This window comes from Rutilus rutilus, assembly GCF_951802725.1.
Source record: "Rutilus rutilus genome assembly, chromosome: 20".
In the NCBI taxonomy this organism is placed as follows: domain Eukaryota; kingdom Metazoa; phylum Chordata; class Actinopteri; order Cypriniformes; family Leuciscidae; genus Rutilus; species Rutilus rutilus.
Window position 1 is genome coordinate 27,908,782 of NC_140225.1, and position 22,418 is coordinate 27,931,199.

Below are 22,418 nucleotides of genomic sequence, written 5' to 3' on the forward strand. Positions count from 1 at the left end.
CGGGGGTGGAGTGAGAGGGTTTGTAGTCACTGATGGCCTGAATGCCCTGCCACATGCGCCGAGGGTCAGCGTTGGAAAAGTGTCCCTCTATCTTAAGCTTGTAGCAGTGCTTGGCCTCTTTGATGCCCCTTTTCAGATTTGCTCTGGATGTGCTATAGGCTTGTGCATCTCCTGATCTGAAGGCAGTATTGCGTGTCTTCAATAGGAGTCGCACTTCCCTGTTCATCCATGGCTTCTGATTTGGGTATGTGGTGATCTGCTTCTGGGTTGTAACACTGTCAATGGTGGTATTAATATAATCCAGTACAGAGGAGGTGTAGCAGTCAATGTCCGTGTGAGAGCCACTGGTGGCTTGAGAAGCAAACATACTCCAGTCTGTGTGTAGAAACCTTTCCTGGAGTGAGAAATCTGCCCCCGCAGGCCACACCTTGATGGTCTTCACTGATGGCTTCACGCGATTGATCAGAGGTGCATATTTGGGGGTGAGGAACAAAGAAAGGTGATCTGACTGTCCCAAGTGGGGGAGGGGTGTCGCGACGTAAGCTTCAGCCATGTTTGTGTAAACATGGTCTAAGGTTTTGTTTCCTCTGGTGTGACAGGAAACATGCTGGTGAAATTTCGGTAGCACTGACTTTAAGTTTGAATGATTAAAATCACCCGCAACAATAAACGCAGCTTCCGGGTGAACGGTCTGTTGTTTACTGATGGCTGCGTGAAGTTCTTTCATAGCAAACTTGGCATCAGCATCCGGGGGAATATAGGCTGCAGTTATAATAGTGGAAGTGAACTCCCGCGGTAGATAAAACGGTCTACATTTAACCATGAGAAACTCAAGGTTAGCTGAACAATGTCTCCCAACAATAGCAGAGTTTGTGCACCAAGCTTTGTTAATGTAAATGCACAATCCACCACCTCTGGTCTTACCGGATCCATCTAATGTTCTATCCGCCCGGAATGTATGGCGTCCCGCTAGCTCAATAGCGTTGTCCGGTATTCCGCTGTTTAACCATGTTTCCGTGAAAATTAGAACATTACAGTTCAAAAGTCTCTTGCTGTATGTGATGTTGAGTCGAATCTCCTCCATTTTGTTCAACAGCGACCGTACATTGGCAAGGAAAATGCTGGGTAAAGAGAGCCGGTGTGGTGTTAGCTTTAGCTTAGCTCTTAGTCCTCCGCGCTTCCCTCGCCTTTGTTTACGATCTCGCCGGCGCCTGCGAGCACTTCCGCCCGGCCGGGCAGAGTGCATAGCCTCGGGTGATCTGGCGATCTCAGGAAGGAGTCGAAGGTTGTCCATAAAACTGTCGGAAATTCGCAAACCAATATCCAAAAGCTCACCTTGGGTGTACGATGTTAAGGCACAACTGTTCTGGACGAACAGACCCGAAATGAGCAAGAAAAATACTGCTAAATTACAGAATCTGGAGAGACCGCGAGCCTCGCGATGTACTCGCGCCGCCATCTTGGATCTAAGTCAAGATATCTAATTATTAAGATGGATTAAATTAAGATATCTAAATTCTACTATTCAACAGTAATATACAGTATTATCAAGTTAAACCGAACTTTTATTTTGACGGGTTGTGGTGAAGACCTTTGAGTTTCCGTGTGTTAATGATTCTTAAAAGAAATTGTAAAATGCTGATGAACTTCAGTGACTCTCAGAGCGGTTCTGCAAATGAAGTTCATGCTTTCATGTTCTCATATAGTGACACTCCAGAGGCTGAAAAACACTGCGAGCATCACGCGTGCTTCAGTGTGTGTGCGCCACTCATTCACACAGACATGCAGAACATGCAGGAGGATTCATATTTAAATAGTCTTACTCTCCCGCCCAGATGCGTTCTCAGGTACTGAAATTTGGCACCGATTGATTTGATGTGAATCGGTACTCGGTAGTACCAACGTAATTTGAGTTCGGTACCCAAAGAAAAAAAGTGCCGCTCTATATTAGGTGTCTTTAACTACTATGTACTAACATTTAAATCAATCATTGAATACAATGCACTTGTTATGTACATAAATGTTTTTACATTTTAGTTATGTTCTTATAATTACCTGCATGTAAATGCATCTGTAATTAATTTCTGTCATTACAGCTATACACTGTTGCCCTTCCCTTTTAACCTATCCTTAAACCTACCCACACCACCAGTCCTAAACTTATCCCAAATCCCACCTCAGTATCAGCAAAAGTGTTGGTAACAATTTCTATGAAGTCTGTATTTATAATGGATCATAGGAGTATACTTAATGCATTATAAAACATGCATAATGCCTTATAATATGTTGTATCATCTTATAAATAATCACAACAACTGTTACAATACATTATAATACTAACCTATTTGTGGTTATAACTTTTAAAATGCATTATAACACCAGATGAAGCCTGCATTCATAATGCATCATAAGGGTATTCTTAATGCATTATAATGCACACATAATGCCTTAAAAGCAACCTTATAATGTTTTGTATCATCTTATGAATAAACATAACAACAGTATTAATACTTTTATTTATTAACAGTGATTTATCACACACAATGAATATCATTGTATCTACTTAAGTTATAATGAATTATATATCACATAGTTTCATATCTTTTACTTTCCCAAGTCTCATATCTTGACATTGTTTTAAGATCTGCACAGTATCATACTATATTCTATCATACTATTGTTTACTGCTTAAAGTGTGACAAAAACAAAGTCTTCTTTTAAACATCTAAAAAGCTTTATAATGAAGCCTTAATATGTATAAGTGGTCTTTGTCTGCTTTAAGTAAAGTAACAAAAGTTGAATCTTCTTTTAAACAACCATAAGATATCATGAAGTGGAGACATTTCCCTTAAGGTAAAATCAAAGTTGTGTGGAAAAGTACAAAGGAACAATACATACACAATGCAAATGACATTTTATTCACAAAAACTGTAATATTACATGGTTTTACCAAATCTAATACCTATAGAAATATATGAAAAAAAAAAAACAACAACAAAAAAAACATGCAGATTGAATAAGTTGCTTAATATTTATACATACAAAAAGAAACTAGAAATCAGAACGTTGTTTTTAACAAACATTTTCAATTGATATTTAGAAGTCTTAAAGTGTATGTCCTGAAAATGATAAGAAAAGATACATTTAAATATACAATATAAACAGTTATATACAGCTTTAGGTGCACAAAAGTGCACACAAATATGGTCTTTTACAGTCTGGTTAACCACATTCATGCACGCTGTATTTTCTAATGTCATGTATAAGGCGGCCAAGAATGTGTGAGGGGTGGTTCCTGCACTTTCAGTGGTTATCTGTTACTTTTTTCATATTTGATTGTTTCCTATGAGGCTAATGCTAATTTCATTGTGACATAGTTTAAAGGGATAGTTCACCCAAAAAGGAAAATTCTGTCATCATTGACTCACCCTCAATTTGTTCCAAACCTGTATGAGTGTGTGTTGAACACAAAAGAAGATATTTTAAAGAATGCTGGTAATCAAACAGTTGATGGTAGCTATTGACATCCACAGTATTTTTTCCTACTATGGCTGTTTCATGTCAATGGCTACCATCAACTGTTTGATTACCAGCATTCTTTAAAATATCTTCTTTTGTGTTCAACAGAAGAAAGAAACTCATACAGGTTTGGAAGGTTTGGAACAACTTGAGGGTGAGTCAATGATGACAACATTTTTATTTTAGGGTGAACTATACCTTGAAGCGCACTGAAAGTTTTTACATTTAAAACAATTAAAATATTGTTTTGTTGATTTTACATATGGAACACCTTTTTTATTTCTTAAAAATGTTCAAAGCTGTTTAAAAGACGACTTAACTTTTGTTACTTTACTTAAAGCAGACAAAGTTTTAAATACTATAACCACATTATGAAAGCTTTTTAGATGTTTAAAAGAAGACTTTGTTTTTGTCACTTTACTTTAAGCAGTAAAAGAACACTCACAAGATGTAATATGATACTGTGCAGATCTTAAGTAAACAATGACAATATGAGACTCGGGGAAAAAGTAAAATATATGAAACTGTGATATCTAATCCATTATAACTTAAGTGGATAAAATTATATTCATTGTGTGTTGTAAATCATCATTTTTAATAGTTGTAACCACAAATAAGTATTATTAATGTTGTTACGATTATTCGTGAGATGATACAACACGTTATAAGGTTGTTTATGTAAGAGATAACCCATGGCTAGCTGTGCATTAAACTATTTTAATGCACGATGTGGAGGCAAAGAACCGCCCGACACGAGGCCTGACATTCCAAATCCATTTGTCCTGTTGTTGTAAGGAGCACAAGCATGTGGAGTACACCAAAAATAGAATGGCCCTGCGATTACTGTCGGAAACTCAATGCAGAATTTTAGAGATTTTCCCTTTCAAGTAGACATAACTGCCTAGAGTCATTACGCAGATGCCTGCTGAGAGATCTGACTTTGTTTTAAAGGGACTTTTGTCATTTTCTGATCCAATCCCTCCAATCCAATCCATTTTTTCCCTTGATTATCCAAGTAAACAATTTCTTAAAATGTTATTTATATATTTTTTGACAGAAAAGCCACGAGAATCATGCTTCGACCCTGGGAATATTATGAACGGAACTAGATTGGGAATGGACTACAAGCTGGGATCAACTGTGACATATCAGTGTGATTCTGGGTACACCATTGCGGGACCACCCACTCTCACCTGCATCATTGGGACTGATGGGAAACCTGTATGGGACAAGGCTCTGCCTACGTGTAAAGGTAGGAACGGTGCCGTTTCTGTACAGAGACATAAGGGGTGTTGATAGGAATAACAGAAATGGGAGTGTAGATTTTTATTGTTGCACATCAATAAGTCTTTTAACTCAAATGGTACATAATGTGTTTTTACACTGTGTAATGGTCTGGGTGCATGCTACTATACTTTAAGACCCATGTTTGGGGTGTCCCAAGCCCTGCATTCAGGGGGAGAGTAAAGGAGGCGAATGTTTGGTTTGTGCCTTCTTTAAACAAAATATAATTGTTAACTGTAACCTGTGTCATGCAGATTATTTATAACGCATTGCCAATATAGGTTACAACTGATGCCAGACTTATGTTATATTTTGGTTTGTGTCTATTAAATTAAAATTTTAAAATGAATGAGATGAAGTACATTTTGTTTGTCAAGTATTTATTTCACTGGATTATTCAAAAATAGACATTATGACATGAATATTTAATCCATAAATAATTTTTCTCGTTTCATTACCATAATTCATTAACATAAGTTATTCATACCATGGCATAATTTTTTTCTCCTTTGGATACCACCCACCAATACAGGACATTTTTAATTATTGCTGGGTTTTTATTAATTAATTCATGTTTTGACATATTGTTTGGTGCATTGATTTTAGAACCTTCATTTTTGTCCTGCAGGTTTAAATGCAAAGTATTGATGCATGTTAATTTGATTAAGCGCTTCTTTAAAGAAATTAGCAGCAGCCTCCTTATCAGAGACATTATTCCTTTTGTTTTTTACAATCTTGAGAGTTAATTGATTAGTCCATTGTTACATGCATAGTTCTGCTCTGTCACACTGCCATTATTTATTGGGTTTGGAGAAACCGTCTGGTTCTCCCATTGGCTTACACACAGAGAGAGAGAGAGAGAGAGACAGATGCGGACAGAGGCCTTCAAAAGAACAGCGCCCAGGTCTTTGTCCCTTAGTGACAGAAGAGAGAGCTTGGGTGGTGACAAGTGCCACTCATTCACACATTTCCTGTCAATCCAAGACCTTTCTAATTTCTCTAGCTTTCTCCTCTATCTTCCATTTCTTTTTTTTCAAACCTTCTGGGTTTTGGTCACATGTTCAGGGATCTAGCAGTCAAGGCAAAGCATAGCACTATCAGGGATAGTAGATATATATCCCACCAATCATAATCCAAACCTGCCATGGTCGAGTCAGTGTTGTTATGTCCAGCCCAGTTGATCCGCTCGAATAAACAGATTGCAATTTCATTCCGTGCCGCTAGCTATGCAGAAATCACACACTTCACTGTTATGTAATCCCCAGTGTTTCTGTGATAATAGCTCAAATCACATGACAAAAGGAGCATGTGCTCCCTCTGAACCCAGCATGTTTAAAAACAACACCAGGTTATAGATAGGAACGTGCAATGAACATCATTGACCCCAATCTGAAGGTCAAGCAAGGGTTTTTGCACCTCAGTAGCATCCGTTGATTATTTAACCTCTTTTGATGGAGATGGAAAGCCGCCGATGCCCTTTGCGAGACAGCCTCATTTCCGCACTCCAGGAACATTTTGTTTGTCCTCACTGATGGAATTTCCAGCACGTTGCTTTGCCCATCTTTATGCATGAGCTGTAACTGTGGGGCAGAGACATATTCCTATACAGGTCATTGTTGAGCTAACATAATCATCTGATTGTGTCATGAGAGATGCTTTATTTGAACTTAATCATCCGCACAGAGTCTACGCAAGCCCACGTTCATACAATCCATTAGCTTTCTGCCTGCTAAGAATCCCCCCCGGCTCCTCTATTAGTTAAGTGAGGATGTCTACCAAAGACAACTGGATTCTGAAGAGGTTGGACAGCCTGACTCAGTCGATATCAGCCTCTTTAAATAACGGTAGCAGGGATAAACATTTTTCTTTTTTTTAAATAATGAAGTGTTGCAGTCAGTTGCAGTTCAACAGAGACAGTTTGCTGCTTCGGTTCAGTTCAGACAGTGCTGTTGAAACACCAGCATGCTGGTTTATTACAGTTTTGTACAAAGTGCTCAAATCCCAGCAACTGCCTAGCAACTACTCAGATCACCTTCGCAACAACATGGCAAGGCCTATGCCACATCAAGCTTCAGGTCTCTCTTCAAACGTATTCAAAGTGTACTTACCTAAGAAAGTAGTAAGGTAACTACATGGGTCAAGGTTAGGTTTGGGTATAGGTTCAGGGTTAGTACCTACAATAAGTACATAGTATGTGCATGGGGAACAGGACTGTAAAATAATGTGCTACCAAATTTTGTTTTGAACTTGCCTTCTCTAGTTGTGGTTAGTGCTGGTTTGGTCCTTGCCTAGCTGGTGAACCAAAATAGCAATCCTGTCTAAAAGTAAAACTTATCCAGTTAAGGTGGTTGAACAGAATAGTCTTTCTGGTGAAGCTGGCTGACTAAAGAAGTCTTGTGGATAATCTAGTTAAGCTTCACCAGCATCCCTTATTCCCTTTCAGCTTGAAATGATGAACAGTATACAAGTGATCATATATAAGGATGCACAATCTATCAGAATCATGTATATAAAATTGTATATAAGTATGTCCTATTTTATCCACAATCATGCAGCACTTGTGTAGGACGATATACTATATTGCACATCCCAACTGCTTGTTTGCTATATTATCCCCCAGCTCTAATCTGCTAAATATGACTATAAGACATGAAAATATTAAGATATTATAAACATTAACAATATGATTTTCTGCTCTTAAGATGTTTTGAAACTGTGTGTATTGTGAAAAGCGATATACAAATACATTTAACTTGACTTCATATTGGATATCTTCTGATTTTAGAATCAGAATTTTTTTTTTTTTTTACATTTATGTAGCTCAAACAGTACATGTCTGACAAAATCATTGTCTTTTGATGTGTGATGTTTATCAATCGATATTTGGATAATTGGTCATTGATTGTTCATAATTTTTATTTAGTTTTATATTTAGATTGTATTTATGGTCCATCCAATGTTTTCTTAAATGTATTATTCGTAAAAAAGTAAATAAAAAATAAAATAAAAAAAAGAATTTCAAAATCACCTCTGATTTTTAATATCTCAGTATCAGTGTTACTTTATTATACTATTATGGTTTTTATTACTATTTTGAATTTCATGTTTTAGTTTTTGTTATTTTAATACATAAAGTTCAACTAAATTAAAATGAAAAATTGTGTCAACTAGATGATTTATTTTGTTTTATTTTATTTTAGTTTCAAATAACACATTTTTAGTTTTAGTTACCTACAGGAACCCTGCTCAGTATTGTTCTTGTTTATCAGTCAGAAGTCACTAATCATTGACATACAGAAGTATTTTGTGGTGGTCATGGCACATTGATTCACAGACAGCAGTTTGTGGAGGTTAATCCTTTTAGCCGTCCTCAGTCAGAGCCCTTTAATGCAGAGGTGTGAGGTTAGACGAAGTAGAAAAGAGACTGTGAGCCATTTGCGATGCTTTTATACACTGCCGCTGCAGCTTCCTTTTATCAATAGTCCATGCTTACAACTAATGAGGTAAATGGCTTGCTGAGTACTTATGACCTTTTAGCCAAAGTGGGCGCTTCCAAGTAGTCCAGTGAGAATGAGTCAGATTTGATTGGGGGGCGGCAACGGATGAACGGAGGTATCGGAGTTTCACTTTGTGGGGTGGGTGATGGCTTAAAAAGAATGCAGTAGGCACAATTGGAAATCGTTCTGAAAACCAAGGGAGATGTGAAGCAAATGTTGCCATTTCACGGGCCATTTCATCATATTGTCTGTCACTTCAGTTTATTTCTAGTCTCCAAAATCTGTTATTTATGTCACCTTCAGCAAGGAGAGGCAGCACGACATCACTGCATTTATCCATTGTGTCGACCTCCAGCAATACACAGTGCACATAGTGTTCAAAGCATAACTAATATGCTGGAGCCTTAGGCCAGGATAATGACTTTAACAAGATCATTTAAGAATTAATGGGGTGTGATGCTCTCTCATCATTTAAGCCATACAAGCAGATGCATACATACAATGCACATGTGACACATGGCTGTAATAAACTTCTGATTTCATATTGGCATATAACCACTTGTAGGAAAACAAATAGAAGAAATTGTAGCATTCAACATGATGGCTATAGGAATGAATGTCCCTTTTCAAGACAGGGTTCACCTGTCTTGAAATGACACCTATTGTGATGTGTGTTTCACAGGACTCTCAAGTGCAATGCTTTACCAAGTGAGCAACCGATCGAGTTTATACGGCAAAAAAGCCATACGGGAACTGTGGTCAATTCAAAAATTTGTTAGTTCAGCTGGAAACTTCAGGGAATTGTAAATGTAGGTATGTTCTGCAAAAATGTAGGTACTGGCACACTTTTCCAATAAGCTTGTGTTGTTTAAAAGATCTAAAAAGTTTTAAATTCAATTCAGTAATCAAATTTACTTATCTAAATTTAAGTATCTTATGGTATAACAAAACTAGTCAATGAATACCACACGTTCATATGATCTACTGTTGATGAATTAAGAGTTTTTAATATGCGTCTGCATTAGCTGATTTATGCATTTAGTGTATTTTGTGCACTGCCATTTGCACCATTGTTGTCAGATTGTATTGCTGATTTCACTTAATTTTGACAAACAGTTGCTGTTTCACGAGTTCACACTTACAAATAAGTCAGATAGAATAAAAGCGTATTTGGCGTGCTGTCCGAGGAGAGGGCTCCGGGCTCGGTATTCGGCCCGAACCCAGAGTACTCCCCCCGTATTCCTGGCTGTAAAAGAATGAGCCAAGAGTGAGGAGTCGGGGTGGTGGAGGGATGCTGAAAAACTGTCAAGGAATGTTAGGTGAGTTGACAGAGTGAATATATATATATATATATGCTTCTTGTCATGCTGATTAGGGTAGACATAATTGATGACAAGTAGATTGGATTGATTATCTGAACATGCTCCACCCGAACTTTGTTTATAAAACATCATTTAAGTCGACAGGAGCTGTAGTCAGAAACAGCTGTCCAGGTACATAAACAAGATGATCACCAAATTAAATTACTTTTCTTAAAGACACTTTGGCAAAAATCTGCACCTGATAAAGAGTTAAAACACCTGTAAGATCTAGTCAAGTCACCTTTATTTATATAGCGCTTTATACAATACAGGTTGTTTCAAAGCAGCTTTAGTGATACATGTCCCTCAACCCTTTGCATTTTTGTTTATTACCTATTTTGGCTAATTTTATGATACATTCATCTAACAACAAAGAACCATAAACACACACAGCACCACACACAAATCTAGCAGCATTCAAGAAACCACCATGAACACCCTAACAACTGCCTACTGCCTGTCAAACTTCAAATCTCTGTTCAAACTGCTGCTAGTTTGTGTAACGCTAAACTTTTCTCAACTTTACCGCATCACTGGACATACCCACATCACACAATGATTTGTAGTGATGGGAAGTCATTTATTTTCTATGAGCAACAGCAACCATTGCTGTCACTCATTGATTATTAATGACTCCCACTTGGTGAAAATTACTGTATGTAGTGATTTTCTGTATCACGAACCAGAACATACTTAGCAACACACTAGCAACCATCCAGCAATGTTATGACAACAACCTTGAGCACCCTAGTAGCCACCTGATCCACCAGAACACCAGAGCAACCATATAACAACATTCTATAAACCACCCAGAATACCCTAACAACTACTTAACATCCATTTAGAACAAACAGCAAAGCATACATCCCTTCAAACTTCAAATCAGTCTTCAAACTGCTGTTCATTTTCATTAATGTAAACTTTCTCTGCTGCATCACTGGACGTGCCCATGTCATGCATTAACAGACTTGCATTAATGTGACCATGCATGAAACACATTTACAGTTGCTGTAAATGTGTTTCATGCATGGTCACATCTCCGTCGTTTGGTTCAACAATATATGTTATTAATATGTAATATATGTCATTTCCACACACTTTACTCTTGTATACATACGCTTCACTCAGTCAGCAGCATTCTCCACAGCATAATTTCTGATGCTGCTTCAATGAGCATGGCTTCTGAGGACCGGGGGTTGTTCCCTGCCATTTTGATTTATAAGTTCCCTCTTAAGCCTGGTTCAGACTACATGAGTTCATAAATCTTAACCGATTGTGAAATCTGGTTGTATCACACACATAAGGAGATTCTTCACAGATTTTCTTCTTTCAAATCTCAAACCTGTACACACTTCAAGATTTGAAAATCGTGACGCATCACACACTACAAGATTTTCTTAAGATTATCATGCCAGATTTAGCACCTCACAGGGAAGCGGATGTAAACAAAATGGATAGTGTGTCGCGGCAACTTCCTGTAGACATTATACTGTATGAGGAGACATTATAGAGGCAGTCGTGTTGTTTCCACATTTCCACCTGCTGTTCCTTAATCTCTGTTGTCCACCGGACCCGTACACCTGCTTGTTGTTTCGCAGTCGCCATTTCAAAAGTTCCATCACTTCCGTCTCCTTGTAGACTTGTCTCTCATTGTATGATATTGTTGGGGCGGCCCCGATGTGTCCACAAGCAGATTGGGAGGTTTAAGATACGCCTCGCACCGGAGGAATCTTTTCATAGTTCCTAGAACTATTGGCGGAAGTACCCAGATTTTGGCGTGTTCGCACCGCAGGAACTAGGAAAGATTTTAGTTCTAGGAACTCCTTTTGGAGGAACTAATTTAGCTCCTACTTCAGAGTAGGGTCTAAACCAGCACTATAGGAACTACCAGTGACATATGCTGATTGGCCAAGCGCACGCGAAACACCAGTACCCGCCATTTAAAAAAAAAAGCTGTGTAAACACACAGATTATAGCCTATTTACTCCACAAACTAACTCTACGAACATGGGAAACAGTGATAGATGGGCCTCTCAACCTTTACGCTGAGGAGAAAATCCAACGGAACTTTGAGGGGACCAAGCGAAACATGATTATATATTTCTTCTCAGCTAGCAACACTGGACATCAACCACACGGCATACGCTAATAACTTTTCATTACTGTCTCCTTTCTATGTATAACAGTTATATCTAATAACGTATTAGACAGGACTGTTAGACAGATCATAAACTAATGAACATGGAGAATGTGAGCATTGTGAGCTCAGGCTCTGGCGTTCTCAGCGCTGTCAAAATAAAGGTCCACTACGCCGTCGAAATGAAAGTCACAACAACAAGCACATCTTATGTCACTTCAGAGTTCCTACTGGCGGTGCGAATGCAACCAGGAAAATGTTCCTAAGGGAACTATTAGTTATCGGGGAACCAGCCTGGTGGCTAGTTCCTAGAACTAAGTTCCTAGAACTACCCGTTGCGAAAGCCCCTATTAACAGATAATCTGGGCCAAACATCGGAACCGACCGATGCCCTGGACGCAATTTTTTTTCTCCCAATGTCGGGAGGGATAATTCGGGCATAAATCGGCCTAAAACTCCTCTAGTCTGAGCCTGGCTTTACTTCATACTCTGGGGTTCCCTTATGCACTTATACACATGTGCCCTCTTCTAAAACGACACTGATTGTCAACCATTCCCCAAAAATTGTAGTGCATATGCTTCTCTGAGAGTGCAAGTAGAGAGTGCAGTGCTCTATGGTGCCTCTGAGTGAAGGTCTTTGTGGCAGATATGCAGATCAGGGTGAGCAGGGCTGGGAAAGACTCGGTTTGAATGTTAAGGTCCTCTCTCCCAAAGACTGCACACGTAGAAATGGCTTCTATATGCAATATACCATAAGCATCAGTCCAGCATCAGCTTTCTAATGAAATGGCATGCTGCATTAGTAGCTCATGCAGTGTTAACGGGGTTTCATCAGAACACTCCAATAACTCCACTAACAGCCAATAATCGTGCTTTTACCAAGTGCATTTTTGCTTCTTTAACAGGTAATGCTTGCAAAATGGACATTTTTAATTGAGAAGATTGATTTTAAAATGGTTGAGTGACAGCTTAACAAGTAAATGCTGCGATACTAAACGTTGGAAAAGTCGCTGACGAGCAGGCAGTGACTCATTGGCTTTTTTTTTTTTTTTTTTTTTTTTTTTTTTACACGCTTGTAATTTCCCTACCAACGTTTGGAATACTGATGCAGCCCAGAGCCATGTCCCCAAGCTTTTAGACAAAACTCATTAGAAAGAGGTGAGGTCCCTTTAAATAATGAAGGATTTTCCTCTCTTTCTTTGGTTCTCTCACCCAAACAGATCTTTTATTCGTTTCCATAGTAACTAAAAGACTGTCTCAGTACTGTTGAATGAGGACTCTTCCCTGGCTGTAAATAGCGAGAAACGTGGGGGTTGGGAGCGCGGTGGCATGGCGCCTCTCAGAGGCCGTACAGATACACGGCTGTTTCTAATCCCAAGAAACCTCCTTTTCGTGGATGCGTGATTTTGCACAACTATGTTTGAGTGCTGGATTGTGAGGGAAGTTGGGGTTGGTCAGGTGGCAGCCACAGCTGTTGTCTCCATGCTTATGTGAGGCAGGAACACATGGGCTGCTACATTTAGCCACGCATGCAGTCTGGGCACAACAGAGCGCCACTAACAACAGCTAATGAGCTGCCGTCTTAGGGAAGATACAGTTATCCCGCGGTGACCTGTTCTTATGTAGGCTAATGCCTGTTTTGATGTCATGCGCTCTTTGTCGAGCAGTTTTGGGCTCTCAGTGGATATTTACAGAACATAAAAAGATAAAAGGCTAAATCCAAACGTGGATATGGCTGAATTTAGTGTATGTAGGTTACCACAAGCTTTTGAGCGCTCTCTGTTTTATGATCCAAATCGTGTTTTTTTGTGTGTTTTTTTTTTTGTCCTCTGTAACGATGGTGTCTTATTTTTCAAGATCATTGCACTGACATTTTGAGTTGCATTAATCTACAAAAAAAAACAAGGAACTCCAGCACACTATCAGTACTTGCAAATGAGTATTATTCTGATGCCATACTTTATGACATGGATCAACCAAAAGTGGTATGACCCTCATGTTGTTGTTTATTTATTTTTTATTTTTAATGGAACACAAAATGAGAATTTGTGAAAGCGGTAGATTGCATTCATTTTTGCTTAAATACATCAGCAAAATACACAAGTAGCTCTATGTAATTAGGTAACTATAAATTATTATTGTTATTATTATTATTATTTATTTATTTATTTTTTTTTTTTTTTTTTTGTAATCTACAATTTACAGGGATACTCCACCAGAAATGCTCTTATTATTTGTTCACTATCATTCTACCCAAAATGTATATTACTTACTTTCCTCATGTTTTTCCTAGAAAAAAAATAATCCATCTCTGTGAGTCCATATAATGCAAGACGACATAAAAAGTCCTGAAATCAACATGCTCTCAATCAACATGCACCAATGCTACATTTTTTTCTAAATGTCATAATCATTTGTTAACAAGTATTCATTACTTCAATGAGCTCATTGTTTTCTGCCTTAAATTATTGCATTGTTTAAATTAATACATTTTTAGCTAACTGTGATTTTGTGTACATTTCTGAAATACACAACTTAGACAGTTACCTCTGATAATAGATCACTAAATTTTAATGTGGACTCATGCATTTTCTGTAAAGCTGCTTTGAAACGATGTGTATTGTGAAAAGTGCTATACAAATAAATGTGAATTGAACAAAAGTCACACAAAGCAAAAACAGGATAGTAATCCATACAACTCCAGTTGATGAATCAATGTCTTCCGAAGCAAATTAATAGGTGTAGATAAGAAAAATCCTAATATTTTCACTATAAACTATAAACCATCACATCCATTGGTAAGACTTTACGATAAAGTCCCATTTGCTAATGCATTAAACAAAATTAGATAACAATGAGCAATACATTTGTACAGCATTGATTAAACTCTGTTAATGTTAGTTCACAGTGCATTCAAATTTTTATTCTTAAAAAAAAAAAAGTTCATGTTGAAATTAACATCAACTAAGATTACTAAAAAAAAAAAAAAATATATATATATATATATATATATATATATATATATATATATATATATATACATATATACTTTTTGTTGTTGTTGTTGTTGTTGTTGTTGTTGTTGCATTTTCATAAGAAAAAAAAACAAAACTGAAAGAAATGAAATTTAAAAAGGACTGTTACAGCTACAGTACAATTAGAGCTCAACATTGATTTATTTATTTAGTTTTGGGTAAATGTTAAAAACTAAGCGAGAGGACCTGCTCATTAAGTTATTTAACATGCATTAACCAAATCGAAAATTTGATTATAACCGGGGGGTGATTTGTTGATTTTTCTCAAGAAGGTGGTTGTCATGTATGATAGTGACTTTATCCCTGTACCTAATTATGTAGTCTGCTACTACCAGTCTACTAAATCTGCTATTTTATAGCAGTGTCTTCCTTATAGAAAATTTTTTTTGGTGGAATTGTGATTGATATTATTTAGCAGGAGCTGTACTTTTGTTTTCTCCCCATTTTCTTTAGATTCCTATTAGCATCCTTTACTCCGAGCAAAGAAGTGCTAGACCAGATACTTCTTCACGTAGACAAAACAGAAAACATTTTGAATTATTTGTCAATGTTGTCAATCAGGCTGAATGGTGTAAAGGGGGGCAGAAGTGATGTCTAAAACTTTCCGTTATTCATGAAAATAACGTCACACACACATGAAAGAAAGAAAGAAAAAAAGAAACCACAGACAGTCAAGCTGAAAAATGTTTTATATTTCCAAAACCTGAAATTTTCTTCCATCTCAGTGTGAAATTGTAGGTTTCCAGGCAAATCTCCGAACAAAAGGCACAGTATGTGTGTGCTTGTATTTGCGTTTGCCCACTTGCACACAAACACGCTCAACTTCCTCGGTGTGTGTGTGTGTGTGCGCATGTGTGTAGCTCCAGACAGTCTTCTCATGGCGAGTGTGAAGGGAAGGTGATGTGATCAAAGCTACAGGAGTAAGTTTGATATGCAGAAAACAGGGAGCCTCAGCTGCATTCTGACACCAGCTTTTCATGAGCTCACAGAAGCATTGTGAGGCAGATGAAGCAACAGACCTGTGGGTGCCAGAGCCCAGAGGCTTTAGCATGGGACTGATGTGCGAGGAATCTCAATTGAAGATCATTGTTACTGAGACCTGAGGGATGAAAGGAACACAGCCAGAGCAGAGAGATCACAGATGGCATGGACTGTGATTTTGGAAGGCCGTGATATTCATTGGCATTGAGATAAAGGCAAATACGAGCAGAGTTATTCCGGGGTTTAGGTACACAGAGAACTTGCTTAGTTCTAATCTCACACTCTTTCGTTATTCGCCACAGTTGGTGGCTTTCAGGAAGGGCGTTTTACAAATAAAATGACTTATTTCTCAATTAAACTTCTTCAAAAATATCTAGGTTATTATTATTTCTTAAAGTAAAGCATTGAAATATTTGTACAACAGTAATAATATTTAAAAATGACTTGTGGTATCCATTAGTGGTGTACCCACCATACAGAAAGCCATTCTGTTTTGAAAACCTAATAAAATAATAAAATAAAAGTAATATTAATAAAACCAACTTCTTGAAAATTACTCAATGTAGTGATTTTCTGTAGCACGACCCAGAACATCCTTAGCAACACACTAGCAACCATCCAGCAATGCTATGACAACAACCTAGAGCACCCGAGTAGCCACCTACCTTGTCCTAGCATTCACCAACCATAATAAAACCAACCAGTAATAAACAGGGCAGTAAGATATTTTGACTAATGACATGGTAACATGTTAGAAATGACACATTGGTACCTTTTCAAGGTAGCCTCAAGATCAACTTAATATTACATATATAAAATCATGTTATACCATGGTCTATCTGAATACTTACTTCTGATAAAGGTGTGCATTAAAACCATTTAATGCACAGTTAGTTCAAGTCAGTTTAACCACTGTTCTGTATTAATGCGCTGCTTTCATTGATGCACACACTCTCACAGTGGGAAAGAGTTAAGAAATCCTTCTAATATGCTGATTTATTGCTCTAGAAAACCACTCAGCTAGGAGTATGGCTGCCTCTAAGACTGTTCTGTCAGGAGTTTCACTTCAGGATGTTTGTGATGCGGTGGGCTGGTCCTCTCCGCACACATTTGTGATGTTCTACAACCTGGATTTGGATTCTGGACACCTGGTCCCAGGTGCTCTCGCCTTAGTGCTGCTCTTCACGATTTCACATAAGACAGACACTTGTCATTGTAAATGTTCCCACAGCGTCATTCTCCACGTAGCGAGAGTTCCCTTGAAAGGAACACCTTGCTTACGACTGCAACCTTGGTTCCCTGAAGAGGGAAGGAGAAGCTGCGTCGCCCAGCCATACTTCCTGGCTTTCAGTGACTTACTTCAGCCTATTAGAACCTGACATTCCACTTTGGGCATGCTTTATAGTTTCCTGGTTGTGACGTCACCCGCCTCTGACGTCCCGTTACCCCATTGGACTGATTTCACCCGTGCTTCATGATGCAACCACGCAGAGCGCTCCTACAGCGTCAATTTCAACGCAGCGGCTCATTCCCTTTTCAGGGAACAAAGGCCACTGTTGTAAACTAGGTGTTTTTTACCAGCTAAAATAACTGGAAATGGCTGACACCCGAAAGCTTGCACATTCAAGGTAAAAATGGCTGTCTGCTGTCAAGTTAAAATTAAGGAGGATGCAAGTAACAAAATGATCAGGCTTGCATTGATTCTGCACCATCTGCATAGCTCTACAAATCCTGACCTCTTGTGTGTTTGTTTGTCATATTTGTTGTGCTTAATTTGATTTTACTTTCAGATTAGCAATCTAGCTAAATTTAACACATTCTATCTTTACTGCAAAATTTCAGTTAAATTAAATTCACATTTATTTGTTTAGCATATTTATTCACAGTTAGCTAAAAATGTATTAATTGAAACAATTCAATCATTTAAGGCAGAAACGACGATGAGCTCATTGAAATAATGAATTCATATATTTTCTTTCAGTCAGTGCAGCAAAACATCTGCAGATTTGGGCCTGGTAATTAATAACTGAGTAAAATGGTAAAATGAGTAATACGATTATTATCGTTGTACCCCCAACACTGATTATTACAGGTGGTCCATCGGTTACAAGGTCACACGCATTGGGCCAGGTGTGACAGATGCACTGACATTGATTAATATCTCCACAAATACTCTTTGCTGACCTTCTCAGCCTCAAATTTTTACACTTGGCACTCTCAGTAATCCTCTCAGTGACCTTTGTGGTTGATTTTCACTTGTTTTTCCTGTCATGCACAGTCAAACACCTACAGTAAGTGTTTAGCCTCTACCCATTACGATCATGATAAAGAGATAACACACGCCAATGCACCAACACACAGATGATTTATAGTCTTCATTGGCTGCTCCTCCTCAATACTCCCTGCTCATGCTCAGACCTGAATTACGAATCAGTTTTACTAAAATACCTGTCAGAGGCTGTAGCAATTCCAACAACCTTTCCACGCGGTTTGTATGATGTGTTAATTGTAGGCCATTCTAGCAGTGCTACCATAAAGCTGGTTTGTGCAATTAATGTCAAGCTCAAGCAAATTAACCCTGCTTGTATAAAGGTATGTACATTTTCCAATTTCTTGTTATTGACTTTCTTGCTCCAATAAATGTTTAGGAGTTAAGTCAACCGCTTGTTGCAGAATGCAATGATTTGGTGTCATTAGCTTGTACGAGTCCACACAATACTCAGACCCACGGGGCCTGAATTACGGTTACTGTTGAGTTGTTAGTAGCGAGGGCTACTTCTGTCTTTGATGTGAATCATGTACAATGATTGATTGTTAATGTATTGTTTAAAACAGCAGTGTGTCAGTCAAAACAGCCTTTTTCCAATTTCCTCTGGTAATTACTCCACTTACCTGTTATTCAAACAGTGCCTTGTTTTTTAATAAGGTCTGCCTTGCAATCGTGTTTTTTTTTTGTTTGTTTTTTAAACCTACACATTCAGCAGGGAATATCTGTTGAAGGTTTTTTTGGCAACATTTCATCATTTGTAATGCCCTTCAACGTCATCAAGCACAGGCAACAATTGAGTCATCATGCAGATTAGGGGTTTCAAATATAAGGATATTCTCATGTAAATGAATATTATGTAAATCATTGTATTTTCACATAAATTCATATAATGCATCCAAGTGTGTTTATATTGTAAATATATTATTATATATTTCACTTAATATAAAATGCATAATTCATCACACATAAACCCCTAAATTAAGTGATTCATGTGGTTGATGTGTAATATAAAAGTAAATATGACTTTTATTTTTAGCATCAATGCATCAGTTTATATTAGTTTATTATTTTAGCCAAACTTTGTGTAGTACTAAGGTATATGCAACTGCTGACGGGTAAATCCCCTGTGCACTTAATCCCAATGCCTTTTGACTTGCTCTTTGAATGTATAGCATGTACAATTTAGAAATAAATTATAATGGTCAAATATGGACTTGGAAGTGTGCTAAAGAGCAATTGGAACTTACCTTAAGCACATAGAATGACATGAAACATTATAGTCTATAACACTCAGACATGTGACAAACTGACTCCAGAAAGCAGAAAGTATGGTACATTTATTAGATCTGACCTATCATAATGAAAACATTACTTAGTTTGTGCTTTCCTCTTCTCCCTCTGCTCCCCGAGTCTCACTGGTCATCACATATCTAATACTGTTCTAAAAATGACCTCATTTCCTAGTGTCATATGGACTGTACAAGAGTAAATACAAGCCTTTTGGGTTGTTTCTCTCTTTCAGCACCATGCGGTGGGCAGTACACTGGATCAGAGGGAGTGGTATTATCCCCAAATTACCCTCTCAACTACACGACAGGCCAGACGTGCTCCTACTACATCACAGTATCTGGAGAGTTTGGTAAGTAAATAAAGTTACTTACAAAGGTCACAGTTCAGTTCTTTTTAGTGTAATACTGAGTAATACATTGAAAATAATAAAATGGGAGTAGGAAACAGTTTTCAGTAAATTTAAGAAATCATGTTTTCAAGTAAAGACTGCATACAATTGGTGATGGTTTTATTTAGAAATTCTTAAGCAATATTTATTTGGTATACTCTCTGTTTAAAGTAAATTTGACTCAATATTAGGGGTGGCACGGTTCACAAAACCCACGGTTCGGTTCGTATCACGGTTTTAGGGTCACGGTTTTCGGTTCTGTACGGTTCATGTTGTTGTTTTTTCTTTTAATCTTTAACACTCCAAAAATTTACTTCAGCATATGATATATAGCTGAATTATCTAATTATTTATTTATTTATTTCATAAATGGGGTGTGTTTGCAAAACGCAGCTTCTCATTTCCCATTCTGAAGTAATATGAGTGAGCAGTCACCCTGAGGAAACTTTCAGTGGCCCTGGAGGTCCATCATCTGTAGAGCTACGTGGGCTGTGTTGGACCGTTATTTGTCAATTTATCCTCGTGTCTCGTCATCATAGGCGGGACATGTCCCCACCATTTTTTGCCAGGGTTGATATTATCTTGCAGCACGGGTGTACCAATACAAATAAATAAAACATTTCCAGTTAACTAGCAAATTATTTGTTTCATTCGTTTGTTAAATAAGAAGCAATTTAGCGCTGAAATGTGTTTTTTTAATCAAGTGATCAAAGTGCTCGTTGCAGTTGCGATCAGTGGTGCTGATACAGTGTTCTCGTGGCTCGCGCACACACCGCAGCGGCCGCACATTCATCACTCGGACGCGCGCTTCAAGCCATTGAGGAGACTCAAGGCTACTCGTTCCGATTAAATAATAAAACAAAATTCATACAAATCGGTCCCTGCTTGATATACAACCGCTGATAAACATAATCGGTTTTGATAAAGAAAAAAATATATACGATCGCAGATTAGAACTCAGAACCTTTGATACGCTTGGCAAGTTCTGCCACTGGACCATTAGGCTACGTGGAACAGTCGATCTATGTAGCCTATTTATTCACATGAAAAAAACAACATATAGTGGAGTAGATCTCATTAAATGTCTAGGTAAACTCAGTGTACTATATAAATCGATTGCTGGACATTGTAATGTAATTCTACATATGTCTGATTTATGATTTAGCATTGTATTAGCACGGGCACGAGGCTACATTGCGCATGCGTCGAACCGTGCAAACCGCGCGACGCACACGCGCACCGAACCGAGACAAGCGAACCGAACGGTTCGGATGTTTTTTCATGTACCGTGCCACCCCTACTCAATATATATATATATATATATATATATATATATATATATATATATACAGTGAGGAAAATAAGTATTTGAACACCCTGCTATTTTGCAAGTTCTCCCACTTGGAAATCATGGAGGGGTCTGAAATTGTCATTGTAGGTGCATGTCCACTGTGAGAGACATAATCAAAAAAAAAAAAAACCAGAAATCACAATATATGATTTTTTAACTATTTATTTGTATGATACAGCTGCAAATAAGTATGTGAACACCTGTCTATCAGCTAGAATTCTGACCCTCAAAGACCTGTTAGTCTGCCTTTAAAATGTCCACCTCCACTCCATTTATTATCCTAAATTAGATGCACCTGTTTGAGGTCGTTAGCTGCATAAAGACACCTGTCCACCCCATACAATCAGTAAGAATCCAACTACTAACATGGCCAAGACCAAAGAGCTGTCCAAAGACACTAGAGACAAAATTGTACACCTCCACAAGGCTGGAAAGGGCTACGGGGAAATTGCCAAGCAGCTTGGTGAAAAAAGGTCCACTGTTGGAGCAATCATTAGAAAATGGAAGAAGATAAACATGACTGTCAATCTCCCTCGGACTGGGGCTCCATGCAAGATCTCACCTCGTGGGGTCTCAATGATCCTAAGAAAGGTGAGAAATCAGCCCAGAACTACATGGGAGGAGCTGGTCAATGACCTGAAAAGAGCTGGGACCACCGTTTCCAAGGTTACTGTTGGTAATACACTAAGACGTCATGGTTTTAAATCATGCATGGCACGGAAGGTTCCCCTGCTTAAACCAGCACATGTCAAGGCCCGTCTTAAGTTTGCCAATGACCATTTGGATGATCCAGAGGAGTCATGGGAGAAAGTCATGTGGTCAGATGAGACCAAAATAGAACTTTTTGGTCATAATTCCACTAAACGTATTTGGAGGAAGAAGAATGATGAGTACCATCCCAAGAACACCATCCCTACTGTGAAGCATGGGAGTGGTAGCATCATGTTTTCTGCACATGGGACAGGGCGACTGCACTGTATTAAGGAGAGGATGACTGGGGCCATGTATTGCGAGATTTTGGGGAACAACCTCCTTCCCTCAGTTAGAGCACTGAAGATGGGTTGAGGCTGGGTCTTCCAACATGACAATGACCCGAAGCACACAGCCAGGATAACCAAGGAGTGGCTCTGTAAGAAGCATATCAAGGTTCTGGCGTGGCCTAGCCAGTCTCCAGACCTAAACCCAATAGAGAATATTTGGAGGGAGCTCAAACTCCGTGTTTCTCAGCGACAGCCCAGAAACCTGACTGATCTAGAGAAGATCTGTGTGGAGGAGTGGGCCAAAATCCCTCCTGTAGTGTGTGCAA

At 38.3% G+C, this 22,418-nt stretch overlaps 1 protein-coding gene across 1 annotated transcript in view; it reads left to right on the forward strand.

Annotated features, from left to right (window-relative positions):
• Nucleotides 1–22,418, forward strand: part of LOC311279930 (CUB and sushi domain-containing protein 1) — a 682,447-nt gene that overhangs the window by 553,582 nt on the left and 106,447 nt on the right. Inside the window, exons 30-31 of the mRNA XM_084391753.1 lie at nucleotides 4,577–4,771; nucleotides 19,606–19,722. Coding sequence (XP_084247879.1) covers nucleotides 4,577–4,771; nucleotides 19,606–19,722 — 312 coding nt within the window. The remainder of the gene's footprint in view (nucleotides 1–4,576; nucleotides 4,772–19,605; nucleotides 19,723–22,418) is intronic.